General features: G+C 50.2%; 1 protein-coding gene across 2 annotated transcripts in view; it reads right to left on the bottom strand.

The window, feature by feature from the left end:
- Positions 1–14,424, bottom strand: part of MLLT1 (MLLT1 super elongation complex subunit) — a 66,704-nt gene extending 52,280 nt beyond the window's left edge. The window contains exons 1-2 of one of the 2 annotated variants that reach the window (XM_047777360.1): positions 14,219–14,424; positions 4,215–4,395 (exon numbers count right to left, since the gene is read on the bottom strand). In XM_047777360.1, coding sequence (XP_047633316.1) covers positions 4,215–4,395; positions 14,219–14,230 — 193 coding nt within the window. In that variant the 5' untranslated portion in view covers positions 14,231–14,424. The remainder of the gene's footprint in view (positions 1–4,214; positions 4,396–14,218) is intronic. The other variant, XM_047777359.1, reaches the window with a different exon arrangement.
- Positions 14,425–27,182: the final 12,758 nt, after the last annotated feature.

The following is a 27,182-nucleotide window of genomic DNA, read 5'->3' as shown; positions in this document are numbered from 1 at the left end:
GAAGGCAGAAAGCTGGTGAGAGCATGCTGGACAAGGAAATAAGATGAAGCTGCAGCCCAGAATGTGGCACAGGCACCACAGGGCAGGCAGGTGCCCCATGGAGGCTGGGGCTGGGAGAGAAGGGAGGAAGGGGGAGCGACTAACGGTGGCAAGGGGTCTTTCGTGGGCTGATGGAAACATTCTGGAACAAGAGTGGTGATGGTTGCACAACTTTATGAACACACTGGGCACAATAAGGGTGAACTTTATCACGTGGGACTAATAGCTCAGTAAAGCAGTAATTAAAAAAAAAAAAAGGCAAACAGATAAGCTGTAATTAAAACAACAGCCCTGGGGATCCCTCCCGCCATCCTCCCAGCACAGGCAGCTTCTCATTTCCTGGAAGAAATCCAGATGGCTCTACATCTCGAGAGGAGAGTCAACTGTCTAGAAGAGGGTAAAGCTCACAGCATGAAAACTGGACCCCGAGTCAAGCCCTCCTCATTCAGGAAATTGGGGGCCCACCGTGCTAACCAGAAGCCCACTGGTAAACAGCCCCACCCCACCTAAACAGAGCACTTGGTAGGAGCTCCCACCTGGACGAAAGAGGCCAAAGAAACAGGAATACTTCGGGGACCACAAGAGAACTTGAGGAAAAGGAAAAATAAAAAAGTCACTGTCCTCAGATCTAGGACATGCCCAACAAATGAAAACAATATACTTTTTTTTTTTCTTTTGGCCACAATCACAACGTATGGAAGTTCCTGAGCCAGGGACTGAATTTGAGCCACAGCTGTGACCTATGCCACAGCTACAGCAAAGCTGAATCCTTAACCCACTGCACCACAGCAGGAACTTCTTTTATTTTTTTTTGGTCTTTTTTGTGCCACACCCATGGCATACGGAGGTTCCCAGGCTAGGGGTCCAATACAACCTGTAGCTGCAGCCACAGCAACTCGGGATCCAAGCCACATCTGCAACCTACACCACAGCTCATGGCAACACCAGGCCCTTAACCTACTGAGCGAGGTCAGGGATCAAACCCGCATCTTCATGGGTACTAGTCGGTTCTGTTAACAACTGAGCCATGACAAGAACTCCGAAAACAAGATACTTTTAAAAAGGAAAACTAGTAAGAAAGGCTTCTTAGATATTACAAATAGAGTACTTACAGTTTTTTAATTCAACAGAAAGACCAAAAAACAAAGCCAAGAAAATCTTCCAGAATGTAGAGCAAAAAGACATTTTTTTAAAGGGTGATGATGGGAGTTCCCATTGTGGCTCAGTGGTTAACCCAACTAGTATCCATGAGGATGTAGGTTTGATTCCTGGCCTTGCTCAGTGGGTTAAGGATCCAGCGTTGCCATGAGCTGTGGTGTACGTCGCAGACATGGCTTGGATCCCGAGTTGCTGTGGCTGTGGGGTAGGCCAGCAGCTGTAGCTCCGAGTCAACCCCTAACCTGAGAGCTTCCATGTGCCACAGGTACTGCCCTGAAAAAACAAAACACAAAGAAATAAAAAATAAAAAAATAAAAGGGTGATGATGTACAGCAGAAATTGACAGAACATTGTAAATCAACTATAATTTTAAAAAAGGAAAAAAATAAAAGGGTGAGAGATGCAAAAAAAAATCAGCAGGTTAATAAATGTCAACAGCAGCTACTATCTATAAAGCACCTACTATGCGCCAGGCAGTATTCTCAGCACTTTATACATTTAACTCACTTAATCCTCCTAACGACCTTATGAAACAGATGCAATTTGTTCTCATTTTACAGATGAAAACAGTAAAGCATAGAGAAGTTATGTAATGAACAACCTAAGAAAGAGAAAAGAGAAAACAGATGGAAAGAAACTGCCCAAGAAATGGAAGAAAACTGTCTGACGCTGAAACGAAGGACACTCAATGTCCAATATGATAAAGAAACAAACAAAAAAGACCCCAGAAACAATGTTATTAAAACATCTAAATCCTTCTGGGGGAGGCGGGGGATAATTCTAAGACAGGCCACCCACAACAGAACGAGAACACAGTAGAATCAGACTTTCCAGAAGAGAGTGAAGAAACACTTTCAAAGCTCTAAGTGAGAGTAATTCTCAAACTAGGACACCATATCCAACTAACCTTCCCCTCAAGTGTGGGAAGAGAAGAATGATACTTCAAACACACCAGGAGTCAGAGTTTATTCCCCACACGCCTTTCTGAGGAAATTGCTTCAGTAATTAATCTCTTGGGATACTTCTTGAGGAACGACTCCAATAAAACAGGAAGATAAACCAAAACATAGGGTAAGAAGACAGTAAATCCCCCCAGGAGAAAAGTAAAGTCCCAGAGTGATGGCTAAAGAGGCAGCCTCGAGAGGAGCCAGTTCTGATCAGGGGTGGAAGAGACCAGAATGAAACATCCAAAGGGGGAAAAAACTCCACTGAATAAACGAGGTGTTGCAGAGGATGGAGGAAAGACGAAGCATCTTTGATGAAGACGAATGATGGAAGGGTGGGAAGAGAAGCAAAGGGTGTTCACAAAGCCACGGGCCAAACATGCAGCCAAGTAAACAGGGCCAAACTTCAACCAAGGTTGAGATAAAGAGCCCATATGACCCTGACATGACCTTGAGTCTTCTTCCTGGAGTGGCCCAGAGTTCAGAGAGGATCCCAACTGGGTCAAGAGTGAAAACAGTCAATACAGTCAGTGCCCTTTGCCAGCTGCCAGCTTCTAGGCTTAATCTCCAGGCCTGGAGCAGAACAACCTTTACAATGTCAAGTGTAGCTCCCAGAAGGAGGGGTGTAAGGTTCGAGTAAAGACGGGGTGCTCCTGCCTTTCTCTTTCTAAGTGGACAGTCAGGAGACCTTGGCCAAAGTTGACGGTGCTGAAGAATCCATTCATTCACTAGACAAGGATTCAGCAAGCACCTACTCTAGCCTTTCAGTACCCGGGACACAGCGTAAACTCTACCACTAGACACAAATCCCTCACTTCCGGGGAGGGCGAGATGGACGAGATAAGTAAGTAATGTATACAACGTCGGAAGATGGTGCTAAGGAGAGAAAACAGAAAAAGGCTAAGAAGACAAAGCTGTACAGGTGAACTGAGCAAAGAAACTACGAGTCAGACTGGTAGCCGGAGGGCCCCAAAGGGTGGAGAACTGAAGGTAGGCCAGCTCCCTCATTCGAAGTCACAAGGACAGATGCTGCAAAATGCAGCACTTAGAAAGGAGGATGGTATAGCGGGATAAGGATCTGCTATTGTCACTGCAGTGGCTCGGGTTGCTGCTATGGCACAGGTTCAATTCTTGGCCCAGGAACTTCCACAAGCCAAAAAACAGTGGCCTTCCCTGCTGAGCCAGAAGTTTCTATTTCTGTAACTTAGGTCATTTCCCCACTAGACAGGAAGACCCGTATTGGCACAGGCCCCCAGTGGGTCCTGGGATGGGCTCCTGCTTGGACCACAGGCCGTGCACATTCTCTCATGACTTGGCCCCGTCCCTGTCCCCCTGGACCGGTGGAGGGGTTGGTAGCCTGGCAGTGGCTCTCCCAGCCCTGAAGCCCTTTTCCAGGAATAAGCCCTTCCCTGCTTTATCAACACATCCATTCAAGAAATATATCATGGACCCCTGTGACATGCCCGGCTTCACATGGGGGCAACCAGCAGGCAGGGCCCTGGTCCCACAGGGCTCACAAGATAGCCTCCAACTTCACTCCAAAGTCCTCATCAAATTCCCTGAGAAGCGTCCTCTACTCCCACACACTCACACCAGTGAGTTCTCGTCTCGCCCCATCAGACAGCCAGGCTACAGGTAACCTGGTGCTTCACAGACGGCAGGCTGAGGGGTGAGGCCAGGAGGGAAGGCAGCAGCGAGGTGAGTGCCTTTTCTGCTTTTTGCCCCACATGTGGCGGTTCTTGGAATGGCATGTCTCATCAAACATGGGCCCAGGAAGCGATTTCCTGCTTACTCAGGGGTGGGCATTAAGTTGCCCCTCCCACCCACAACCACAGGCTCCCTTCTCTGGAGCTCCTCAGGGGCTGAGTCTAGGTAATGACACAAGACACAGTCATCAGCTCCACCAGGGTTTCCCTATGATAAGGCCCACGGCTGAAGGGGAAACAGAAGCGAGGGCAGAGGCCCTTTGCAGGGTCAGAGCAGGGCCTCACCGCATACCCCAGGGTGCAGGCCGGCATCTCACAGGGAAGGGAGAGGGAAGGGCCGGGTGTGGGCCAGGCCTGGGGCACTCACCGCGCTTGGGCTTGGGGAAGCTGTCGTGCAGCCGGAAGACCACCTTCTCCACGAAGTGCTGGATATCGCACTGCTCGGGGCCGCGGACGAACACCATCCAGTCGTGCGTGAACCCCTCCGTGGTGGGCTTCTTGCGCAGTTGGGCGCGGTGTCCCAGCTCTAACTTGACCTGGACAGTGCACTGGACAGAGAGAGAGGCGGGCACGGGGTCAGCGCGGAGCCCCAAGTAGGGGCTGCAGGCTCACGTGGACCAGGCCTATGGACTGGCTTTCCACGTCTCTTCTCCCCAGCAAGCTCACGGGGGTCCCCGAGTCTCCTCCCTACCCTGCCCCAGGGGCTGGGCTCCTGCAGCTCCCTCTGCCTCGGATGCTCTCCTCCACTGCCCATGGCCCACTCCTTCCCATCACTGAGGTAGAGCCTTGACTGCCTCAGGGAAGCCTTCTGTCACCACCCCATCTGAAAGCACCCACCCCACCCCACCCCCATGGCGCTCTTTCTCAGCATTCTCCACTATCAGAGATCCTCTTGCTAATGGTTTGTCCCACGTGCTCTACAGTGGCTCATGGGAATGGCTCCCTGTCTGGAGCAGCAATCCTCAGCAAGCTCTCCTGGAATATGAAAGTGTGACTGTGGTGCAATTATGCCGCCCTTTGGTTCCAGGATCCAAGGACACTAACATCCATGGCTGCTCAAGTCTCTTACAAAAAACGGCACAGTGCTTACACAGAACCACATACACCTTCCCGAATGCTTTAAAGCCCCTCTAGGTCTTTTTTTTTTTTTTGGTCTTTTTGCCTTTTCTAGGGCCGCACCCACGCCCTAGAGGTTCCCAGGCTAGGGATCTAATCGGAGCTGTAGCCACCGGCCTACACCACAGCAAAGCAGGATCCAAGTCGCTTCTGTGACCTACACCACAGCTCACGGCAACACCGCATCCTTAACCCACTGAGTAAGGCCAGGGATCAAACCCGCAACCTCGTGGTTCCTAGTCAGATTCATTAACCACTGAGCCACGACAGGAACTCCAACCTCTAGATTACTTCTAATACCTTGTACAACGTAAGCACTAGGAAAATAGTTGCAGATACTCATAAGTGCTATGGAAATAGTTGCTGGGGCATGACAAATTCAAGTGTTGCTTTTTGGGACTTTCTGGAATTTTTTTTCCCAAATATTTTCAATTTCCCTGTGGACAGGGAACCCACAGATACGGAGGGTGGGCTGTACCTTGTTCTATGACTGAGGAAACTAAGGCTCCAGAGTGAGCTAAGTGGCACATGTGAGGTGGCTCGGCCGTAGGAAGATTCACCCCTTAGCCACTCTGCCATCCTGCCACGCCGGCCAACCCACCCCGGTCTTTGATTACAGTGTTTTCATTTTCTGTTGTCCCACAGAATGCCTCCTGGAGAAGAGTCCCCTGGGGTCACCTGAGTCACCTGCACAATGTTGGCTTTATTTTAAAAACAGAATGATGGGAGTTCCCGTTGTGGCGCAGTGGTTAACAAATCCAACTAGGAACCATGAGGTTGCGGGTTCAATCCCTGCCCTTGCTCAGTGGGTTAACGATCCAGCGTTGCCGTGAGCTGTGGTGTAGATTGCAGATGCGGCTCGGATCCCGCGTTGCTGTGGCTCTGGCGTAGGCCTGTGGCTACAGCTCCGATTAGACCCCTAGCCTGGGAACCTCCATATGCCGTGGGAGTGGCCCAAGAAATAGCAAAAAGACCAAAAATAAAAATAAAAAAATAAAAACAGAATGATGGTTTACAGTGAGAATGGGGGGCAGGTGTGAAGCCAACTGGGGACAGGTGCAGGTGGACCTGCAACCCCCATGGCCCAGTTTCCTTCCTCAGGCACGTGTCTGCTGCTCCCTTGAGATGTGAGCTCACACAAGCCCCATCCCACCAAACAAGCAGCCAAGACACTTAAAAGTTCTCCCACCAGTGATGCTAGCCAAAACCACCCACAGGGACCTACTGTCCACATCCACCCTGGTCTGTAAAATTCTCCCTAGACTTTGCATAGACATAGCCCGATACCTAGTATCCAAACCAAGAATGTTACATAGAAGGCAGAGGCCAAGTGGACACTTGTGCCTAAGTGCTGAGATAACGGCAATGGCCTGGATCCCACACTTCCTTAAGGGAACTCCTCCTCAGGGCACATCAGCCCAGGACCAGGACCAGAAACCTCCTCCTGCACTTTCCACCCTTTTTGTCACCAAATGACCGTGTGCATCCTGGGTGCATCCCGGGTGCATCCCAGGGACCGGCCCCATCCCTCCTGTCTCCCCCGCCCCCCTGCCTCTTCTCTGGGCTCTGAAAGCCCATAGAGACCCGGCCCTCCTGCCACTCCTCTGGCTGCTCAGTCACTGCCAGGAAGCAGGGCAACCAGAGCGCATTGCTGGCTCACCACTCCCTCAGCACACCTCCACAGCCCCACCTGTGCTTCCTCAAGTCTGGGATGCTCCAGGTTTACCACCTTTTCTTCACCCTAAGTCAGAGAGCATGTTGCAGGGCATGCAAGCTTCCCAGATGGAAGTCCCCCGTGCACCTGCACCTGCGCTCACATGCAGAGAAGCTGCTGCTAAGTCGGGGGGGGGGGGGGGGCATGCCTTAGAGGCGGAGAACTCAGAATACACAGGAAACACACAACCCCCACATCCCAGTTCCATCAGACATCAGCCATCTCCATACACACCAGGAATGTCCACACCTCCACCTTCACTCCCAACCTGCAGCCTGGGTGCCCCACACTTACTCACTTCCCTGCTGACTGAAATTCCACTGGCCCTGGCTCAAGCGCCACTCTCTACCAGGCCCTTTCTGATCCATCACCACACTGGAAACCAACCAGATCCCACAGCAGTCTATGCACAACCAACTCGGCAGGGCCACTTCATCCCCAGCCTGCTCCTGACTACATACTGCTGACTCCCCGGGGCCACCTCCCACCCGTCCTTTTAACTCTATTCTAGAACCATGCTGCACGAGGCATCAACAACACTGGATTAAACCAGAGGGGCTTCCCAGATCAGTGCACCCCGAGAAGGAAGGACCTAAGTGACATATAAGGACAGGGTGGTCCTGACATATATGGATGAGCTGGCGGGAGGCTGTGGGTAGTGAGTCAGCTGTGAAAACACAGCAGGAGCTCCCCAATGCTGGCACAGGGCGACATTCCCCTTGGGGTTCTTCAGGAAAAGAGCAGGAACCCCCAGGACCAGTCCACTGGAAGGAGGAGTGGGGATACGGAGAGAGTATTTGTATGCGACCCAACAGAAACAACAGCCAACTATACAAAGGTGATGGAGTCGAGGAGAGAGCATCTGAGTGAAAGTACCCCAGCAACTGTACACTCAAGGCTGAAGACGGAAAGGACAGACAGACAAACAAGCCCGCTGGGAGGCACAAGAGGGAGTGGCTGGAAAAGGAGCCTGAAATGAGACGGGAGGATTGGGAGGACCTAAGGGTGGAGGAGGGGAGACAGGAGAGCCGGGTGGCTGGGAGGCTGCGATGCCCATGGTGGCCAGCAGGGCAGAGCGGGGAGATGGACCCGTCTGAGGGAAGAAATCCCACCAAAAATTGGAGAAAAAGACTGGATGTCTGGATAAACAAGTCATGCTCCAACCAACCACCAGCGTCTATCCGCAGAGCGCTGCTTATGGACAGCGTTCAAGATAAACAAACCCCAACGATATTTACATGATTCGAATAGGCCATAATCACCGCATTCACTTACGAGTGGCTAAGAAACGGCCTTTCTCTTGAACTGTTTCTGCACTGAGGGTTGTGGGGAGGGCTGCAGGTGGGGAACCAGATACATACAATCACAACATGTCGCTGGCCAGCGACTTCTGGGACTTTACAGAGCTAACACCAAGGTGATGGGATGTCCCCTCAGAATCAACTGTCCACCAATCCGGAGTGTAACAATCCTGCTCCAGCCTCGGCCGCCTTCCCGGTATTTCTGATCACGTGGGGCTCCTACCCAGGGCACAGAGCAAGCGGCAGAGCAGTGATTGTGAAAGAAGGGAAGACCACAGTTCCATCTGAGGGGGAAAATGGAAGCGCCAAAAAGACGCTCCGGAGGCCAAAGTAAACAGGAAAGTTCTGAAGCGCGATGGGTAATCTCTGCAGCCGGCAGCCCATGCCCAAAGCTCTGCCAGGGCGGTATCTCTGCCCCAGAGGCTGGTGCCAACTCGGCCTCAACACCCCCAGATCCCAGGTGCTGATGACCGCATACGCCGGAGCACTCAGGAAAGTCTCCCCCCAGTACTGGGATCTTCTAAGAAGAAAAGATGGTGGAATAACACAAATCTGGAGACACTATGTTAGAAATCCCTGATTCAGTAAGACATTCAAGCTACACTGAACTGGAAGCACGCAAAGCTGAGCCCTGGCCAACTACTCCGACTTGTCGAGTCACAGTAATTTATTACATGGCTCAGCCAATTTCAGCTCCGAGGGCACTGCCCCCTCCCTCCTTACTCCACCTGGACTCCTTCTCCGTCCAGCAGACCTGCCTTCTGGGGCCAGACCGAGTGCAGGGTTGGACTGAAGCAGATCAGTTAGCCATTTCCCCAGGAAGGGCGCCTGGCTAGAGAGGTTCACACCAGCTGGGGTAACAGGCTGCCTGCAGAGAAGCATCTCACCTGCCCCACCGGCAGCCTGGAGGCACTCGCAGACCCTGCAGAGTGGAGAGCGGGAGGCAGCTCCAAGGGCCCAGCCTCAGTCACTGGCACGTCCCAGCATCTTTGGGTCCACTTGGCCACCCACTCCCCCAAAAAAAGCCCAGGACAAAGGAGCAATTCCAGGCCTGCCCCAGAAAGAGTTAACTATTTTACTTCTAGGAGTTCCCATCGTGGCACAGTGGTTAACGAATCCAACTAGGAACCATGAGGTTGCAGGTTCGGTCCCTGCCCTTGCTCAGTGGGTTAAAGATCTGGCGTTGCCGTGAGCTGTGGTGTAGGTTGCAGATGCGGCTCGGATCCCGCGTTGCTGTGGCTCTGGCGTAGGCCGGTGGCTACAGCTCTGATTAGACCCCTAGCCTGGGGACCTCCATATGCTGCGGGAGCGGCCCAAAGAAATAGCAAAAAAAAAAAACAAACTATTTTACTTCTGGGAAATCAACCCTAAGACCTGCAAGGGAGGATGGAGAGGGAGTGGCTGGAGGGCTCCAGGGGCCATCTGGGGACAGTTAAGCTTGGGCTGAGGGCCTCAGCTGAGCACTGCCCTCTCTCCAGGCCAACTGGCAGTGGGCGGCTGGAACCCAAGGGCCAGAAGCCTAAGTCCTACGAGCCAGGCAATCGAAGGGCAGCCTCCCCAGCACTCCCTGACCGAGCACGGATCCCTCCAGGTGTGGACTGGGGCAGCCTGGTGCCAACAGCTCCTCCAGCCCCACAGCCCTCCTTTCCCAAATGCGTCCCGCATCCCTCCAACCCTGCCCTCAGTCTGGCCCCAGAAGGCAGGTCTTTAATAACGAAGAGTATCTGTAAGATTTCCCCAGACCTTCCAGTGGGAATTCTCTTCAACAAATGCCCTTTCCTTTGGGAATTGACACTTTACCAAGTGGCGTAATTAGGCCTGAAGTTGGTGACTAATTCCCTCAAACCAACAACCCCTCCCCTCAGGGAGGAAGAGGCTGGGAAGTCTTCTTCCTCAAAGCCCGGACTGGGGCTGCCAGGTCCCACTGGACCTCAGTGGGGTCGTTGGCAACCTGGTCAACATGCCCACAAAGAGGGAAATGAGCTGGTCCCTCGGAGTGACAGCCACACGAGCCCAAAGAAAACGCTCTTCCCAGAACTCTCTCCCTCCAGACCCAGCCAGGAGTTCTCGGGAGCAGCCCCTGAATCAGGGCATGACAAGGACAGGAAAGAGGGCCTCCCTGCCAGCCACTCCTCTCTGGAGGCAGGGACCTCTCACAGTGGCCACAGGAGGCCCTGGTCCTCTAACCCTCAGGGGCGGGTGGCCTGCCCCTGCGCCCTCTTCTAGCTCCATCCAGCCCCATCCCTTGACCCAGGGCACAAGGTTAATGACAAAGGAACAAGGGGCTCAATGAATGTACCTCTGGGAAGTCACTAAGGATAAGCATGCAGAACTTCCATGACGACGTGCAAATACTCGCACAACTGTCAGAGCTGTCGGGGTGCTGGGAAGCCTGACCCTCACCGGCCTGCCAGTGAGGCCTAGGACAAGATATCCATCACCTGGCCTGGCGACAAAGGGAATCATTTCTAGTTGCTTTTATTTAACAAACTGTTGGCGAAGCCAAGAGCAAAACTTGGCGTTAGAAACTGCCATGGACATGAAGGGGAGGAGGACTCTGGTCCCTGCTCTCGAGTACTTTACAACTTCAAACCCTGGCAGGTCACCTTCCCAGGTGACAGCTTCAGAGCTGGGTGGGGAGGCTCCGGTCACTGTCACTGTCACCGTCACCCTCCTGTTAGTGCTCGGCACAGGACGCAGTTCCAGGTTCTCTGTGTGAGGTCTGGGAAAGAGCGGGTGCTCCCCAAGCATCCCCCCAGGCCTCAACTCCTCAGGGGCCTTCCTGAGCCTGCATTTTCCACATCTGTAAAATGGGCCTTCACCACTAGAAACAAACCTCCCTTCCAGAACAACAGAGCATAGTCACCAGTTCCCAAGTCCAAACTTGGGAGAGCCTTCTGAAGGGTTAGCAACTGTGTGGCTTGATGTGTTGGGCACCCACCCCAGGTGCCAGGCCCAATGTTTCTGTGAAGGGAAGACTCCTGTGGGGAACACAACCTCCCAGAGGCCAACACTACTGCCAGCTCCCTAGGCAACCCCTGTCCCCAGAGGCTCCCTCCCCAGCCTCCTTTCCCATCTTTCCCCGCATCTGCTCAGTCAGTAACCATGCCCATTCCCTCCCCACCTTGGAGGTAAATCACACACCTCTCCGCCATGACCCCTAAGGGAGCAAAGATCTGTTTCCCAAAAATACATCACCCCTGCCCCCCTAAAAAAAAAAAAATCCCACAGATGATATTCGTGCAAATACAGACTAAAGGCTGGGGGAGTCAAATAGGTGGGGGTGTGGTCAGGGTGAAGGGAACCAGAAAGACTTTTTTCTGACCATGGAGGAAAGACTTTGATGCTGAGAAGTTGGGAGTCCAAAGCAAAAGGCAGAATCCCCCTTCTCAGCTGAGCCTGAAAGTTCTAGAGAATAAAACAGGAAGGTCAAGAGAATCAGAGTCTCCCCAAGCAACTGGGCCTCAGGGAGGGGGAAAGCCCTGTCGTTCCCCATCACACTGAGGCAGTGACGGGCTTGGGGCACCTAGAGGGGAGAAAAGAAGGCCATGCATAATCCTGCTGGATTCAAAGCGCTTCGCCCTTGCCAGAAGTCATCCTGGACTGCTTACAGCCTGCTCACCTACTTGGATAAAAGACACCATTCTCTCCTGCCTCCCCAGAGGCTGCTGTCCCTGTGAGGAAGGGCCAGAGCCCTGGGCCTCTCCCAAATTTGCATGAGAACACAGCCGGGGATGGGGAATCAGACTACATGGTGGCACATACTTGGCTTTGGGACCACTTTCACTTGCAAATACACGTGCAAGGAGCCAGACCAGCACTGTCCAGGAGCACCTTCTGCCATGATGGAGGTGTTTCTGCACTGCCCGAGGAGGTGGCCGGCACCTCAACAGGGGCGGTTCCTGGGTACTAAAATGTGGCTGGTGCGACTGAAGAACTGATTTTGTGTTTTGGTTCGCCCAAGTTTAAACAGGCACAAGCGCTAGCGCCTGCCACACCAGGCAGTGGCAAGATGGCTCTCTTGGGCCCAGGGAGCTCACCAGTTTGCCCCAGCAAGGCTGCTGTCTCCCAGACTACCACAAAGTGGGAAGGCCGCCCCTCCCCACCACTCCATTTGCACAGATGACAACCGCCCAGCCAGCCAGGGCCCAACACACAAGGGGAAAGGACATACCTGGGCCTGACATCTCTCCCAGGGACCAGCAGTGGGGTGAGTGGCGGGAGCTACATTCAATACCTGTGTGGTGCCCAACAAGACTTTCCCAGGGGCAGGCTTCACTGAAAGTGGACAGCGAGGGTATATTTTGTCTTGTTTCTTAATACAGACTGGAGGTGACAAGCTCTGTCCCTTCAGGGGAAATGAAGTCACACACCACACTGGAGAAATCCACCACTCCACTGCCATAAACCATTTCTTCTTCCCAAGAAAGAGGTAGAGCACCAAGGCTAAAGGGAAATCATGGTGAGGGGGTGCCATGAGCACAGGCCTCAATGGTCCTGCACCATCTCAGGTGGCCAGGATGGGCAGGGGAGAGGTCTCCCACCCCACCCTCAACCCCTGCACCCCGACTGCCACACAGCGCCTCACCAGACAGGGCCGCCAGAGTGGCGCCAGCAGCGAGGGACGCCCCAACCTGCCCTCGCTAACGCTCACGGCGGAGATTTCAGCTGCCACCCCCACAGCCCCACACCGCCTTTCCTGGCCTGGCGCCCCCGCTTCAGGGGCAGCAGGGAAGGATGAAGAGGTAAATGAGCCAATGGTCCTGGGCTTGAGGAAGCGAAGGGGCTTGGGTACCAGAGAGGAGAATGACCTGGGTTTTACCAGGATTGGCTCTGGCTTTCCAGATCAAAGGGAGAGGGGCTGTGGGGAGAGTTTATGGAGGCTGGGGAACACCCAAGGTTCACAGCAAGGTTCTTGGTGGAGGCTCCAAGATGCTGGCGAAGGCAGGGGAAATGGGGTGTGCTGAGGGAGCGGGCAGTGGTCAATGCCACAGCATCAAACTGGCGGATGGTGGGAGGAAGGGGGTGACCCTGAACCTAAGGAGAGAAACAGGGGTTCTGAAGAGACTGGGCCTGTGAAGAGAGGACAACTGAGGTCAGAGGAGACAGATCAAGGAGCTCAACACTGGCGGGGAAAAAAGTGGGGAAGCAAAAAAATTAGAGTCACAGAGGCAAAGAAGGCTCAAGCTGAGAGAAGTAAGGCATTTGGTGTCAAGGGTGTTAGAGCTCCAGGTCAGAGGAGAAATGGCCCATGGGCCCGATCACAGAGAAGGTCTGAAGGTGAAGACACAGTCCCTTGGGTCCCTGGGGTCCAAGAGAGAGTGACCAGGGCCTGAAACCCTGAAGCAGCAGGGTGAGTCAAAGGTCTGAAGAAGCAAGCCTAGGTCCAAAAAGGGGGATGTTCAATGCAGGCCTGGCTCCTGATGGGAAAAGGGTTTGAGGAGAAAGTGATGCTCAGGCTGAGGCAGGGGCAGGATCAGAGGGGAGAGAGGGCTCAGGCCTGAAAGAGGACTAGAGGACAGGTTAGGGTGGGCCTGGGTTCAAGAAAGGAAGAGGCTGCAGATCAAGGTCCCAGGAGTTCTGGGGAGACTCAAACCCCAGCAAAGGCTGAATGATGAGAAGAGGCAGCAGGCTGGGGGGCTCAGGAAGTTTGAGGGGACCCGGGGCCAAGGGTCCAGAGGAGGAAGGAGACACCAACCAGCCCTAGGTTCAGAGAGGAACGGGGGACTGACCGGACCTGAGGAATGAAGGGTCCCCTGCGGGGAGGGAGGCTGCGGGAATTCAAGAATGGGCGGGGGTGCCAAGAGAGGTCCCAGGGGACTCCGGGTCGGAATGGAATCACAAGGGGCGTCCCAGGGGGATGTGGGCCAGGCCGGGGTCCCAGAGAGCGTCCCAAAGGGTTCTGGACTAAAGCGGGGTCACAAGGGACGTCCCACGGGGATCTGGGACGAACCGGGGCTCCGAGGGCAGTCCCAGGGGGCTCTGGGCAGCGGGGGACCGGGGCTTCCAGGGTAGTCCGAGGCGCTTTGACCCGCTGAGGGTCGCGGATGGGGGAAGGGCGCCCCCGCCCCACATAAAGGCCGGGGGAGCAGTGGGCGCGCACAAAGCAGGGCGGGCGGGCGCCGAGCGGGGGCGGGGAGGACAGGACCGAGGAGGGCCGGGCCAGGCGGGCGGGGAAGGGAGGGAGGGAGGGAGGGAGGGGGCCGGGCGGGCGGCGCGGGCTGCGCGGCCGTTCCTCACCTGATTGTCCATGGCTGGCGCCCCGCCCCGCCCCCGGGCCCCGCGTCGCTCGCCGCCGCCGCCGCTCAGCGCCTCCCCGCCGCCCTCATTGTGTGTCAGGCGCCGCCGCCGCCGCTCCCGGCCGCCCGCCCGCCCGCCAGCCCCGCGGAACCGGAAACCACCGCCAGCCCGGGTCGCGCACCGACCGCGGGCCCCAGCCGCCGACTCGGGCCCGCCGCCCCGACAGACAGGCTCCTGGGCCAACTGGCAGGGCGGACGGCCTCTTGAGGGGTGGGACTTCCGGCCTGGCGGGGGCCTGCCGGGCCGCGGTCGGAGGGACGAAGCCCGCAGCCAATGGGAGACCTGGACCGGAGGGGCGGGAGGAGGCAGGGAGGGAGGCGCGAGGCGAGCCCCACAGAGGGGAGCGCGAGGTGTGCGCCGCACGTGGAGGGGGGCGGGGGCGGGACGGGCGCGCCGCGCCTGCGCACTGTGGCCCGCAGGGGGCGCTGCTTAGAGCCCGGAGCATTCCTGGGCCGAGCCTCCCCAGGCGGCGGTAGCCTTGGTGGAGGGTTCAGAGTCTGGGGAGGGATCTCCAGGGACAATTTTCTTTCCTGGCCACGTGTTGCTACTGTGTGATGGAATGACCCTGATCTCTGGAACTGCAGATTAATTTTCCAATCTTGGATCTACATCATGGCCCACCTGGTCATCTCCCTTCTTCCCTTGAGTCTCAATTTGCATCCATAAAATGGGGACCATCAAGATACAGTGTGATGCTAGTTCACGCTAATTTGAATGATACAGATCAGAATCTGCTACGTAAACAAGAGGCTCTCATTTTATCCACGAGATTTATCATCCCGGTCCGTCCAAAACCCCATCTTTAATTTCCCCACTATGACATGCTTTCACCACGACTTGTAAACTGTGTTTAGATCGGTCTTAAACATATTGCCCCATCTTTTTTGGATCTTGTAAGCCACTTGTCTCTTGGGCATTCTGCCTGGGATTTGGGGTCCCTTATGCAGTTATTTAAAATCCCTTCTTATAATTAAAAATCAGGGGTTTGGGGAGTTGCCACAGCGGCTCAGTGAGTTAAGAATCAACATAGTGTCTGTGAGGATGTGTGGGGTTGGGTCCCTGGCATCGCTCAGTGGGTTAAGGATTGCGCATTGCTGCAAGCTTCAACATAGGTCACAGATGACATTCAGATCTGGCATTGCTGTGACTGTGGCGTAGGCTGGCAGCTGTGTAGCTCCAGTTGGAACCCTAGCCAGGGAACTTCTATATGCTGCAGGTTCGTCCCTTAAGAAAGAAAATTGGGGGGGGGGTTGTTTGGCTTCTTTTCCCCCACTCCACTCCTCATTTAAGTATCAGGCAAGGCTTCATTATGTGTTCTGGCTGGTGCCTTGCACTGAGGAACAGCACCAGAAAATTGGTAACTTTGAGAAGATGAAAGTAAGTCCAGACAAATACTCCGAAGAGGGCCAGAGTCATTGCACAGAGTAACACCATGCTTTTTAGTTCAGAGGAGGGTGAGCTGGGGCATGGGGTGTGGAGGTGGTGGTGGGGCGAAGTTTGAGATCATGCTGAGAAAATAAACAGCCACTTTAATGCAAGCACAACTTTAATTTTTTAAAAAATCGTATAACTCGATGTAAGTAGATCACTGGTTCTAAGTGGTCTTTGAACCAGGAGGTTCGGCATCACTGGGAACTGCTAGAAATGCAAATTCTGGTCTCTTGATTTATGGAATCAGAAACTGGATGTGTGGCCAACTGGGGGTGGGGGTGTGTGTGCAGAATTTGTCTCTAACAGAAGCTTTCAGCCAAGAACGTTTACTACGATTGTTGCAAAGAAGAGATTCAGGAACTCAGTCTCCCTGCTACCACCATTAACTCATCTAAGAAATGATCTCTAGATTAGATTGTGAACTGTTGGACATTTTCAAAACAACATTCCTGGACCTCCTACTATATCAGGTGTAACTTTTTAAGCATCAAAAATAATGGGGAGTTCCCGTCGTGGCACAGCAGAAACAAATCTGACTAGGAACCATGAGGTTGCAGGTTCAATCCCTGGCCTCCTTAGTGGGTTAAGGATCTGGCATTACTGTGAGCTGTGGTGTAGGTCACAGACATGGCTCAGATCCTGTGTTGCTGTGGCTGTAGCGTAGGCCGGCAGCTGTAGCTCTGATTCAGTCCCTAGCATGGGAACCTCCATGTGCCATGGGTTCGGCCCTAAAAAGCATAATAATTAATAATAATAATAATAATAATAATGGAAGAGTTCCTTTGTGGTGCTGCGGGTTAAGGATCCAGCATCATCCCTGTAGCAGCTTGGGTCACTGTTGTGGCTCGGGTGTGATCCCTGGCCCAGGGAACTTCCACATGCCACACACATGGCCAAAGGAAAAAAAAAAAAGAATAATGGAGAAACAACCCAGATAGCCATCAGTGAAAGAATGGACAACCAAATGTGGTCTATCCATAAAATGGAATGTTATACAGCCTTCCAAAAGGAAGGAAATTCTGACATGGGCTTCAACAGGAATGAACCTTGAGGACATGATGCTCATTGTAAAAAGCCAGACACAAAAAGATAAATACCGTATGATTTCACACACATGAGGTCCCTAAAGGAGTCAAATTGATAGAGACAGGAAGTAGCTGGTGAGGCCAGGGACTGGGGGGATGAGGAGTGAGTATTTAAAGGGAACAGTGTTTCAGTTTGGGAAAATGGGAAAGTCCTGGAGATGGACGGTTGCCCTACAATATGAATGTACTTAACACAACAAAAGTATGCACTTAAAAATGGTTAAAATGGCAAATGTTATGTTATATATGTTTTTACCACAATTTTCAAAAACTGGGCCATTTGACACTGTGAACATAGAAATATCCATGAGTCCATAATGATATTAATACAACAAAGCATATTTGCCACCTTTGAAGGTGACAATTGTATAAACTCCTCGCTTACCAAGGCTTTACAGCATGAAACCAGCCCCAGTTGATGAAGAAAGAAAGCCCTTTTTGCAGAAAAATGCCAGCCAATAATGTTGAAAGGATGACAGGAAAAATAACTACCTTGAAACCCCTAATGAAGTAATCATTGCAGACAGGAGTCATTTATGGGAGTTCCCTGGTGGCTCAGAGGGTTAAAAATCCGATGTTGTCACTACTGCAGCTCGAGTCACTGCTGTGGCTTGGGTTCAGTCTCTGGTCTGAGAACTTCAGCTGCCATTGGCAGGCCAAAAAAAAAAAAAAAAAAAAGTCATTAATGGACACTAAAACCATTAACTGAAATGTTGATGGGAGCCTGAAGAGTACCATGTCCACCAACGATCTCCTCACAGATTGCCTGCTAGATGCAAAGAGGGAAAAAATAACTTTCCCATGGAAGCGTCATACTGTTGCCACCTTAGTTCAGTGAATACTTTTAGCAGGTGAGTAGGGAGACAAGCAGATGCCAAGCTCCTGCTAGGGCACAATGGGAAATACACAGCACTCGAAAATAAGTGTTCTTGCTCCCCAAGTTTAACTTGAATTGAATCATACCTGTAGTTAGTTTACAAGAGAAACACAAGGAATAGAGGAACATGGGAGATGACAGCATGAGAAGCCATCAGTCAAATCCAGAAGGTGGAGTTCTCAACAGTCTGAATTTTTCAGATCAACAGGATGGGAGGAAAGAGACGAGGACTACCCAGAGTTGACAGAGATGGTGTCGGGGGTTCCCCAGTGGCCTTGTGGTTAAGAATTTGGTGTTGTCACTGCTGTGGGCTTGGGTTTGATACCTGGCCCAGGGAACTTCCACATGCCACAGACTGGCCAAAAAAAAAAAAAAAAAGCACATTAAAAAATTTTTTTTAAGAAAGAAAGAGATGATGTCACAACCAAATGCTATATAGGGTCTTTCATTGGATCTTGGCTTTGAACAAAGCAGCTACATCAACTGGGGGAATTCGAACTTGACTTAGATTAAATTAGATTTTGAATTTTTAACATGGATGGAGCTAGAGATATCATATGAAGTGAAGTAAGTCAGACAGGGAAAGACACATATTATATGATGTCCCTTATATGTGGAATCTAAAAAAATGATTTAAAAAATGAACGTATTTACAAAACAGAAACAGGCTCTCAGACTTAGAAATCCAAAGGGGAAAGGTTGGGGAGAGGAATAACTAAGGAGTTTGGGGTTAACACATACACACGACAATATATAAAATAGATAATCAACAAGGACCCACTGTATAACACAGGGAACTCTACTCAGTCTTCTGCCAGAACCTATATGGGGAAAGACTCTGAAAAAGAATGGATATTCGTATATGAATAATTGAATCACTTTGCTGAATACCTGAAACTAACACAACATTGTAATCAACCATACTCCAATATAAAATAAAAATTAAATTGAAAAAAAGAGAGGTATGTTAAAGTCTAAAAAGTAAAACAATAAAATTTTATTTGGTTAGCTGTGATCATGGAATTATGATTGTGTGGACAATGTCCTTATTTTATTATTCTTTTGGCCATACCCACAACATGTGGAAGTTCTGGAGCCAGGATCAAACTCACACCACAGCAGCAACCTGAGCTGCATCAGGCACAACACTGGATCCTTAACTCGTTGTACAGCAAGGGAACTCCAAAATGTCCTTATTTTTCTAGACATGCACAGGGGTGAAGTACCACCAGGCAAATTGCCTTTAAAATACATTAATTTAAGAAATAGATGACACAAATATGGCAGATGTTAAGAATTGTTTAGTCTAAATGATGGGTGTATGGGATTTCATCAAACTGGTCTCTATACTTTTCTGGATGTGGGAAATTTCTCTAATAAAAGTAAAAAATTTTTAAATGCATCCTTTGCCTAAAACAGAACAACGGTTTGCCTTCCTCTGAGAGGTAAACAGAGGGCTGCTCCTTTTTCTCATTAGTGTGGACGTGTCATAGCCAACACCTGCTGTGAACAGGTTCCAGAGGACAAATTTTAAACTGACTTCATCCTCATGATACCAAGAGGTAAACCCATTTTACAGGTGAGGAAACAGGCTCAGAGGAGTTGAAATGCTGAAAGTCCCATGCTAAACCATGCTAAATATATGGCAGAGCCAGGGACCTGCCGAGAGTCCACAGCTACAAATTTGCCACCCTGTGTCTTCACTTAGTGCCTGCCAGCAGCCTCCCCCACAAGACCATCTGTATATGTTTCCTGAATAAGGAAATCTGGGAAGACTTCCTGATGGTGGGGGGCATGGGGCAGGATTGAAGCTGAGACTTGAATTGCATTGAAGGTGAATTCTGAGGGAGGGAGAATGTTTAGACACTAAGTTAGAAGGTGAGATTGTGTACAGCATCGCTCTGGTTGTTGCTGCCCAACAAACCACCCTAACCTGAATGACTCAGAAAATACTCTTCGTGTATTGTTGGGACCCAGTGACCTTCAGAGATTCTAGTTTCATTAGGCTGAAGTAAGACAGGGCCACCTCTGCTGCCCCATTTTTTTTAAGTTCAGCTGCAGATTCTCATGTGCAGCTGGCTGTTGAGAATCACTGAGCTACAGTTAATAACACGTTTTGTTGTTATTGTATCCAGTCTTGTGGTTATTTTGATCTATGACAAATGACTTCTTGAAGTGACACAATGTTTCCTATTTACATCAGTGTGAGCAAAGGGGGTTTAAAGAACATAAAGCAAAGAGTCATTTGAGCCTTGTGGCAGAGTGCAGGCTTGATACAACTGATCCTGATGTTACAAGAAACTGCAGTCTGCAGGGCTTGGTAGGAATGGCTGGTCCCTGCCCCTCATGATACGAACTCCCTAAGGCTAGAAAATCTCTCCAAAACGACCCACTCACCACACCAGCAAGTTGGTGCCTGTGTTGGTTCCTCTCCATGGGGGCTCCTCCATGGGGTGGCTTGGAATTCCTCACAGTATGGTGGCTGGGTTCCAAGAATGAGTGTCCCAGGAAAATCAGGAGACAGCTGTATCATCTTGGATGAACTAGCCTCAGAAGTCACATGCAGTCACCTCCACCACAGTCTAAGCCCACCCATATGCAAGGGCTCCTTCCCAAAAGAGCATAAAGGTCACATTATAAGAAGAACTTGTGGACGGGAAGATATATCACTGCAGTGATTTTGGGAAATATACCACCTTCCATAGTCACTAAGTCTGATCTCAGAAAACCAGATCCTGGGTAATGACAGATGATAATAATAAACTTTCTTTAAATTACTATAAAATAAAGTCCTGTGCTAGGACTTCCCACTGTGGCACAATGAGTTCCGCGATGTCTGTGCAGCACCAGGATGCAGGCTCGATCCCCAGCCTGGCACAGCGTGTTAAAGGATCTGGTGTTGCTGCACCTGTAGCATAGGTTGAAACTGTGGCTGGGATCTGACCCCCGGCCTGGGAACTCCATAAGCTGAGGGGGGGCCAAAAAAAAAAAAAAAAAAAAAGGAAAGCCCAGAATCCAAATAATGACATCCAAGTTTCCAGATGAGGACAGAGAAGCACAGACCCCAACCTCTTACCATCTCCCCATTGCTCATGCTGCTCCCTATGGTTTTCTCTCATTCAATGTTCCTCATTTTTTTAAATTAAAGTATAATTTATTTACAATGCTGTGCCAATTTCTACTGTAAAGCAAAGTGACCCAGTCACACACATACACACATTCCCTTTCTTATATTATCTTCCATCGTGGTCTTTCACAAGTGATTGGATATTGTTCCCTGTGCGGTACAGCAGGACCTCGTTGCTTATCCATTCTAAATGGAATAGTTTGCAGCTACCAACCCCACACTCCCCATCCATCCCACCCTACTGTTTCTTCCTTTCTTTCTTTTCTTTCTTTCTTTCTTTCTTTCTTTCTTTCTTTCTTTCTTTCTTTCTTTCTTTCTTTCTTTCCTTTCTTTCCTTCCTTCCTTCCTTCCTTCCTTCCTTCCTTCCTTCTTTGTCATTTCTTGGGCCGCTCCTGTGGCATATGGAGGTTCCCAGGCTAGGGATCAAATCAGAGCTGTAGCCACCAGCCTATGCCAGAGTCACAGTAACACGGGATCGGAGCCGCATCTGCGACCTACAACACAGTTCAAGGCAATGCCGGATCCTTAACCCACTGAGCAAGGCCAGGGATCGAACCCGAAACCTCATGGTTCCTAGTCGGATTCGTTAACCACTGAGCCACACGGGAACTCCACCCTACTGTTTCTTGATCACACGAGATGCCCTCCCACCTCCACATCTTTGCATGGCTCTTTCCTCTGCCTGGAGCCACCTCCCCCTAGATACGGCCTTGGCTCACCCCTTCACCTGTTCCAAGTCTTGCTCAGGAGTTCTCATCCTGCTGCAGCAGAAACGAATATGACTAGGAACCATGAGGTTATGAGTTTGATTCCTGGCCTCCCTGAGTGGGTTAAGGATCCGATGTTGCCATGAGCTGTGGTGTAGGTCACAGATGCACCTCTGATCTGGTGTGGCTATGGCTGTGGCTGTGGCCGCCAGCTAGAGCTCCGATTAGACCCCTGGGAACCTCCATATGCTGTGCGTGTGGCCCTAAAAAAAAAAACCCCAAAAGCGAAAAAACAAGTCTTTGCTCAAATTATACCTTCTCATCTCAACGAGACCTCAATGACCACTTCATTTAATCCTCCACCCTCGAGTTCCCCAACCTTCCTCACCCTACACTAATTTTTTTTTTCTTTTTCCACCACAGCACTTATCACCTCCTTACACATATTTACTTGTTAAATCTATTGCCTAGCTCCCCTGGCTAGAATGGAAACTCCAAGAAGTCAGGGGTTTCTGGCTTGTTTGATAATGTTTCCTAAACACATTGCCTGGCACATAATAGCTACTCAATAAATATTTGTTGCGTGACATGAAATAATGCTGAGCCACAATGTGAGAGGGCTAGTTCCTTATCATTTCTTTTAGCTTTTTTTTTTTTTTTGGTCATGCCTCCAGCATGTGGAAATTCCTGGGCCAGGGACTAAACCCACACCACAGCAGTGATCCAAGCCACAGCAGTGACAACACTGGATCCTTAACCTACTAGGCCACAGGGAACTCCTTCACCTCCTTTCCTCCCTGAACCCCCCCCCCTTTCTTAGGGCCACAACCGTGGCATATGGAAGTTCCCAGGCTAGGAGTCAAATTGGAGCTGCAGCTGCTGGCCTCCACCACAGCACAGCAATACTGAATCCAAGCCACATCTGTGACATACACCACAGCTTGGGGCAACACTGGATCCTTAACCCACTGAGCGAGGCCGGGGATTGAACCCACATCCTCGTGGATACTAGTCAGGTTTCTTACTGCTGAGCCACAATGGGAACTCCTCCTTTTTAAAAATTGAAGTGTAGTTGACTTACAATATTATATTGCTTTCAGATGTACAACATAGTGATTCAATCTTTTTATAGCTCACACTCCATAGAAAGTTATGATAAAATAGTGGCTATATCTCTGTGCTCTACTTGTTCCTTGTAACTTATTTTATACTTAGTAGTTTGTACCTCTTCACCTTTCTTAATCCCTTTCACCTATTTTGGTCCTCCGCCACAACCCTTCTTTCCCCTGCTAACCACTAGTTTCTTATATGTATCTCCACCCTGCCTCTGATGGTTTTTAAAAAATTCATCTGAGGATTCTCATGTGCAGACTTGGAGTTCCCGTCGTGGCTCAGAGGTTAAGAACCTTGGAGTTCCTGTCATGGCTCAGTGGTTAACTAATCTGACTAGCATCCATGAGGATGCAGGTTCAATCCCTGGCCTTGCTCAGTGGGTTAAGGATCCGGCGTTACCGTGAGCTGTGGTGTAGGTCACAGACCTAGCTCGGATCCTGCATTGCTATGGCTGTGGCGTAGGCCAGAGGCTATAGCTCCGATTCAACCCCTAGCTTGGGAAGCTCCATACAAATGCCAAAGGTACAGCCCTAAAAAAAGCCCCCCCCCAAAAAAATCACTGACCTACATAGGATTAAGGATTTGGCGTTGTCACCACCAGGGTCACTCCTGTGGAGAGTGTTCAATCCCTGACTGGGGAATTTCCACATGCTTCAGGCACAGACAAAAAAAAAAAAAAAAAAGGAGAGGAGTTCCGGTCGTGGCGCAGTGGTTAACGAATCCCACTAGGAACCATGGGGTTGCAGGTTCGGTCCCTGCCCTTGCTCAGTGGGTTAACGATCCGGCGTTGCCGTGAGCTGTGGTGTAGGTTGCAGATGCGGCTCGGATCCCAAGTTGCTGTGGCTCTGGCGTAGGCCGGTGGCTACTGCTCCGATTCAACCCCTAGCCTGGGAACCTCCACATGCCGCGGGAGCGGCCCAAGAAATAGCAACAACAACAACAAAAGACAAAAAAGACAAAAAAAAAAAAAAGGAGAGAGAGAATCACTGAGCTGCAGTTAATAACACTTTTTGCTGTTACTGTATCTAGTTTTGTGGTTATTTTTGATCTTCTGGAAGTGACACAATGTTTCCTATTTAAATAACTCAGTGCCAGCAAAGGCAGTAGATTCAAAGAAACAAAAAGTAAATAGTAAATTGAGCATTTGCCAGAACGCATGATTGCTACATGTTATCCTGATGTTACAAATGATGAAATTGATACACAAGCCCCACGGACTAGAAAGTAACATTTTGGACTTGGGGAGTCTAGCTTCCCGGCTGTAACTAACTGTGACCTTAGGTCTCTACCGCCCTCTAGTGGCTCAGTTTATTTGCACCCAAAGGGAGGACTTGGATATTTATTTCTCCTACATTTCACCTTTTGATGGTTCAGATTTTCCAGATTTTTTATTTTTGAAATCCTCTTTCTGGCTTCCAGCATGTTCCTTGTACCTCCCAGTTTCCTGATAGCCACAAAGAGCGATATTGAATAAGATCAAACTGAGCCTAGTGGGGTGTTGCAGACCTACCCCAGATTAATGTCAACTCAGAGCAGACCTTGAATATCACGGTGAGGCACTAGACCCTTATCCCACAGGCAATGGGGGGATAGGAATGGCTTTGGAGCAGACCAAAAATATGTGCAACAAGGCTTTTCCCCCTAGAAAAGGGCACTACACTGGACATTTGTGATTCTCTCCCTCTGAGCATCATCCTCCCCCCATTTTTTTGGCAATAGTTCCTGATTTGAGGGCTCCCTCCAGTGCTAATGTGAGCCCATATGTCACCTTTGTGTGAGTTTTCAACTGTCAGCCCTGATGGGAGGATACCAACTCATGACAGGGCATAAGGTTTGAGAGGAATTCAACTGTGACTGGCTCCCTCTTCTCCCTATTCAGACCCATAGCCAGAGTGAGGCTCCCCTCCCTCCACAGAGGAAGCACGTGCCCAAGCCCAGCCAGCCAAAGGGCTGCGTCCTTCTGGCTACTGGGATTGGTTGAGAGGGGAGGAGAGGAATGACCTAACACCAGCCAAGTGTGACTCTGGGAGATTTATTAAATTTTAATTGAGGTAAAATTCACATAACATAAAACTAACCATTAACCATGGTAAAGGGTACAATTCAGAGGCATCTAGAACCTTCCCAATGTAGAACAATTATCACCTCTAGTTTTTCCAGGACATTTTCTTCAACGCCAAAGGAAACCCTATGCCCTTAGCTGCCCTTAGCAGTCACTCCCATTCCCTCCTCAGCCCCCAGCAACCACTAATCTCCTGTCTGGATCCAGCCACACCTGCAGCCTGACCCTTAATGTCAAAGTATATATGCTGATTATCCTTCTGTTATTTCAGCCAGCTAGAGTTGAACATTTTGTCCTTTGCCACCAAGTGTCCTCCATGATGGAGACTGGGACTTGCCAAGGTCACATGGTTAGAGTCACAAACTGGATGAGTACCTAGACCTCCTTCCTACCTACCTGCTGCCTCCATGCCCCAAGAGGAGGGTGTGCGGAGAGGTTAGCAGGATCCCAGAGACAGAAGCTGCAGACAAATCATGGCCATGCATTTAAGGAGAGATGCAAGGGGGACAGGAGGCAGATAATTTTCTATTTGCCCCCAGAAGACTTTGAAGTTCTTAATCATTAGGGTGTCAAATGCTCTTTAGAGAAGATCATGGAAGCACAGCTCTGCTCCCCACTAAAAACACCAAGACACAATATTTTGCAGACAATTCACCAGTCTGCAAAAACTCACGACCTCTCCAACGCCTCCTCCCCCCGCCACAATATATCATGGGGCCATGGATGAAAAAGACATTCTGGTTTTCTTCAAGAAAGTCAGAAGAAACCAGAAGCAGAGGACCTAAGATCCAAGTACAGTCTTTCTGCTGACTCACTGTGGTGCAGGGAATTGGGGGGAAGGACAGACTGGGTTCAAGTCCAGGCTGTGTGGCCCTGGGCAAGTTGCTTGTCCTCTCTGAGCACCATCTCTACTCTTGTCTATTTTGGGAGGGGTATTAGTTTCAACGATGCATATCATGGGCATGTATATATGAATGGCCACTCCCATTTCAATGTCCCCTTCTCTCCTGCAGGCCAGATGGGCTTGCTAACTCCTTTGGAGTGATGTAATCCAGGGGCCAAATGACATGCCCAGATAACCATCTTTTGCAGAAAATGACAAGTGGTCCATTGATATTAAAACCCCTCCCGGACCCCCAGAATAAGAACCTCTTGCTACGAACTCTCCCTCATTTACTAAGTTCCAACAACAGCTTTCTGTTGCTCCAGTTCATTTCAACTCCAGGAGTTTCACACCTTCCATTCCCTCTGCCCAGAATGGTCTTGCCCAGCTCTTGGTATGGCTGGTTTCCTCTTGTCCCTGGGGGCTCAGCTAGAAAGTGCACCACCCACCGATCACCCATTTGAAAGGGCTGCTCCCCCACCCCACGGCCTCTGGAACATCATCATGCTTTATCTTCTTGGCAGCACCCATCAGTAACTGGAATTGCCTTGGTTGTGTGTATTTTTATTTATCTAATGTGTGCCACTCATTAGGGCAGGGACTTTGCACATCTTTGTTGTCTTATATCCTCAAGGGCTAGTGTCAAATATATGGCAGGAATCCAATATATGTTGTTGAAGAGATGAATGAATGAGTAGGTGGGAAAATAGGCAAATGGAAGTATGATTGAACTATCTGGATGGATAAATGAATAAATAGATGGCTAATAATGGATGGATGAATGGATGGGAGATGGATAAATAACATTCATGAATAGATAGAAGGATAAGTGAATATAAACAGATGCCTAAATATAGACGGATCAATGGGTGGATGGATGTGGTGGATGGATGAGTGCATGAGTAGAAGGATGCATGGATGATTCAATGAATGGATGATACATTAATGAATGAACAAGTAGATTTTAAAATAATAGATAATAGGGTAAAAGAATGACTAAATTAATTAATGGAAGAGTAAACTAAAGGATAGATGGATGGTTCAATGAAGAATTCAAAAGATGGGAGTTCCCATCGTGGCGCAGTGGTTAACGAGTCCGACTAGGAACCATGAGGTTGCGGGTTCGGTCCCTGCCCTTGCTCAGTGGGTTAACGATCCAGCATTGCCGTGAGCTGTGGTGTAGGTTGCAGACGCGGCTCGGATCCCGCGTTGCTGTGGCTCTGGCGTAGGCTTGGCAGCTACAGCTCCGATTCAACCCCTAGCCTGGGAACCTCCATATGCCGCGGGAGCGGCCCAAAGAAATAGCAAAAAGACAAAAAAAAAAAAAAAGAATTCAAAAGATGGATGAATGGAGTTCCCTGGTGGCTTCGCAGTTAAGGATCTGTTGTCACTGCTGTGGCTCAGGTCACTAGTGTGACACCAGTTTGATCCCTGACCGTGGAATTTCACTTGCCATGGTCATATTAAAAAAAACTATTGAATGGATGAATAGATGGATAAATTAATGTGTGCATAGGTGGATTGATATTTGCCAGACTCCAACACCAAGCACTTCAGATACATTATCTTGTTTTATCACCACAGAAATTTCATAAAGGAAGGCATGCTTCCATTTTACA

The sequence above is a fragment of the Phacochoerus africanus genome, chromosome 4 (genome assembly GCF_016906955.1).
Source record: "Phacochoerus africanus isolate WHEZ1 chromosome 4, ROS_Pafr_v1, whole genome shotgun sequence".
Lineage (NCBI taxonomy): Eukaryota > Metazoa > Chordata > Mammalia > Artiodactyla > Suidae > Phacochoerus > Phacochoerus africanus.
Note: the sequence above shows the minus strand (reverse complement) of the source record. Positions and strands in the feature narration are given on the sequence as shown.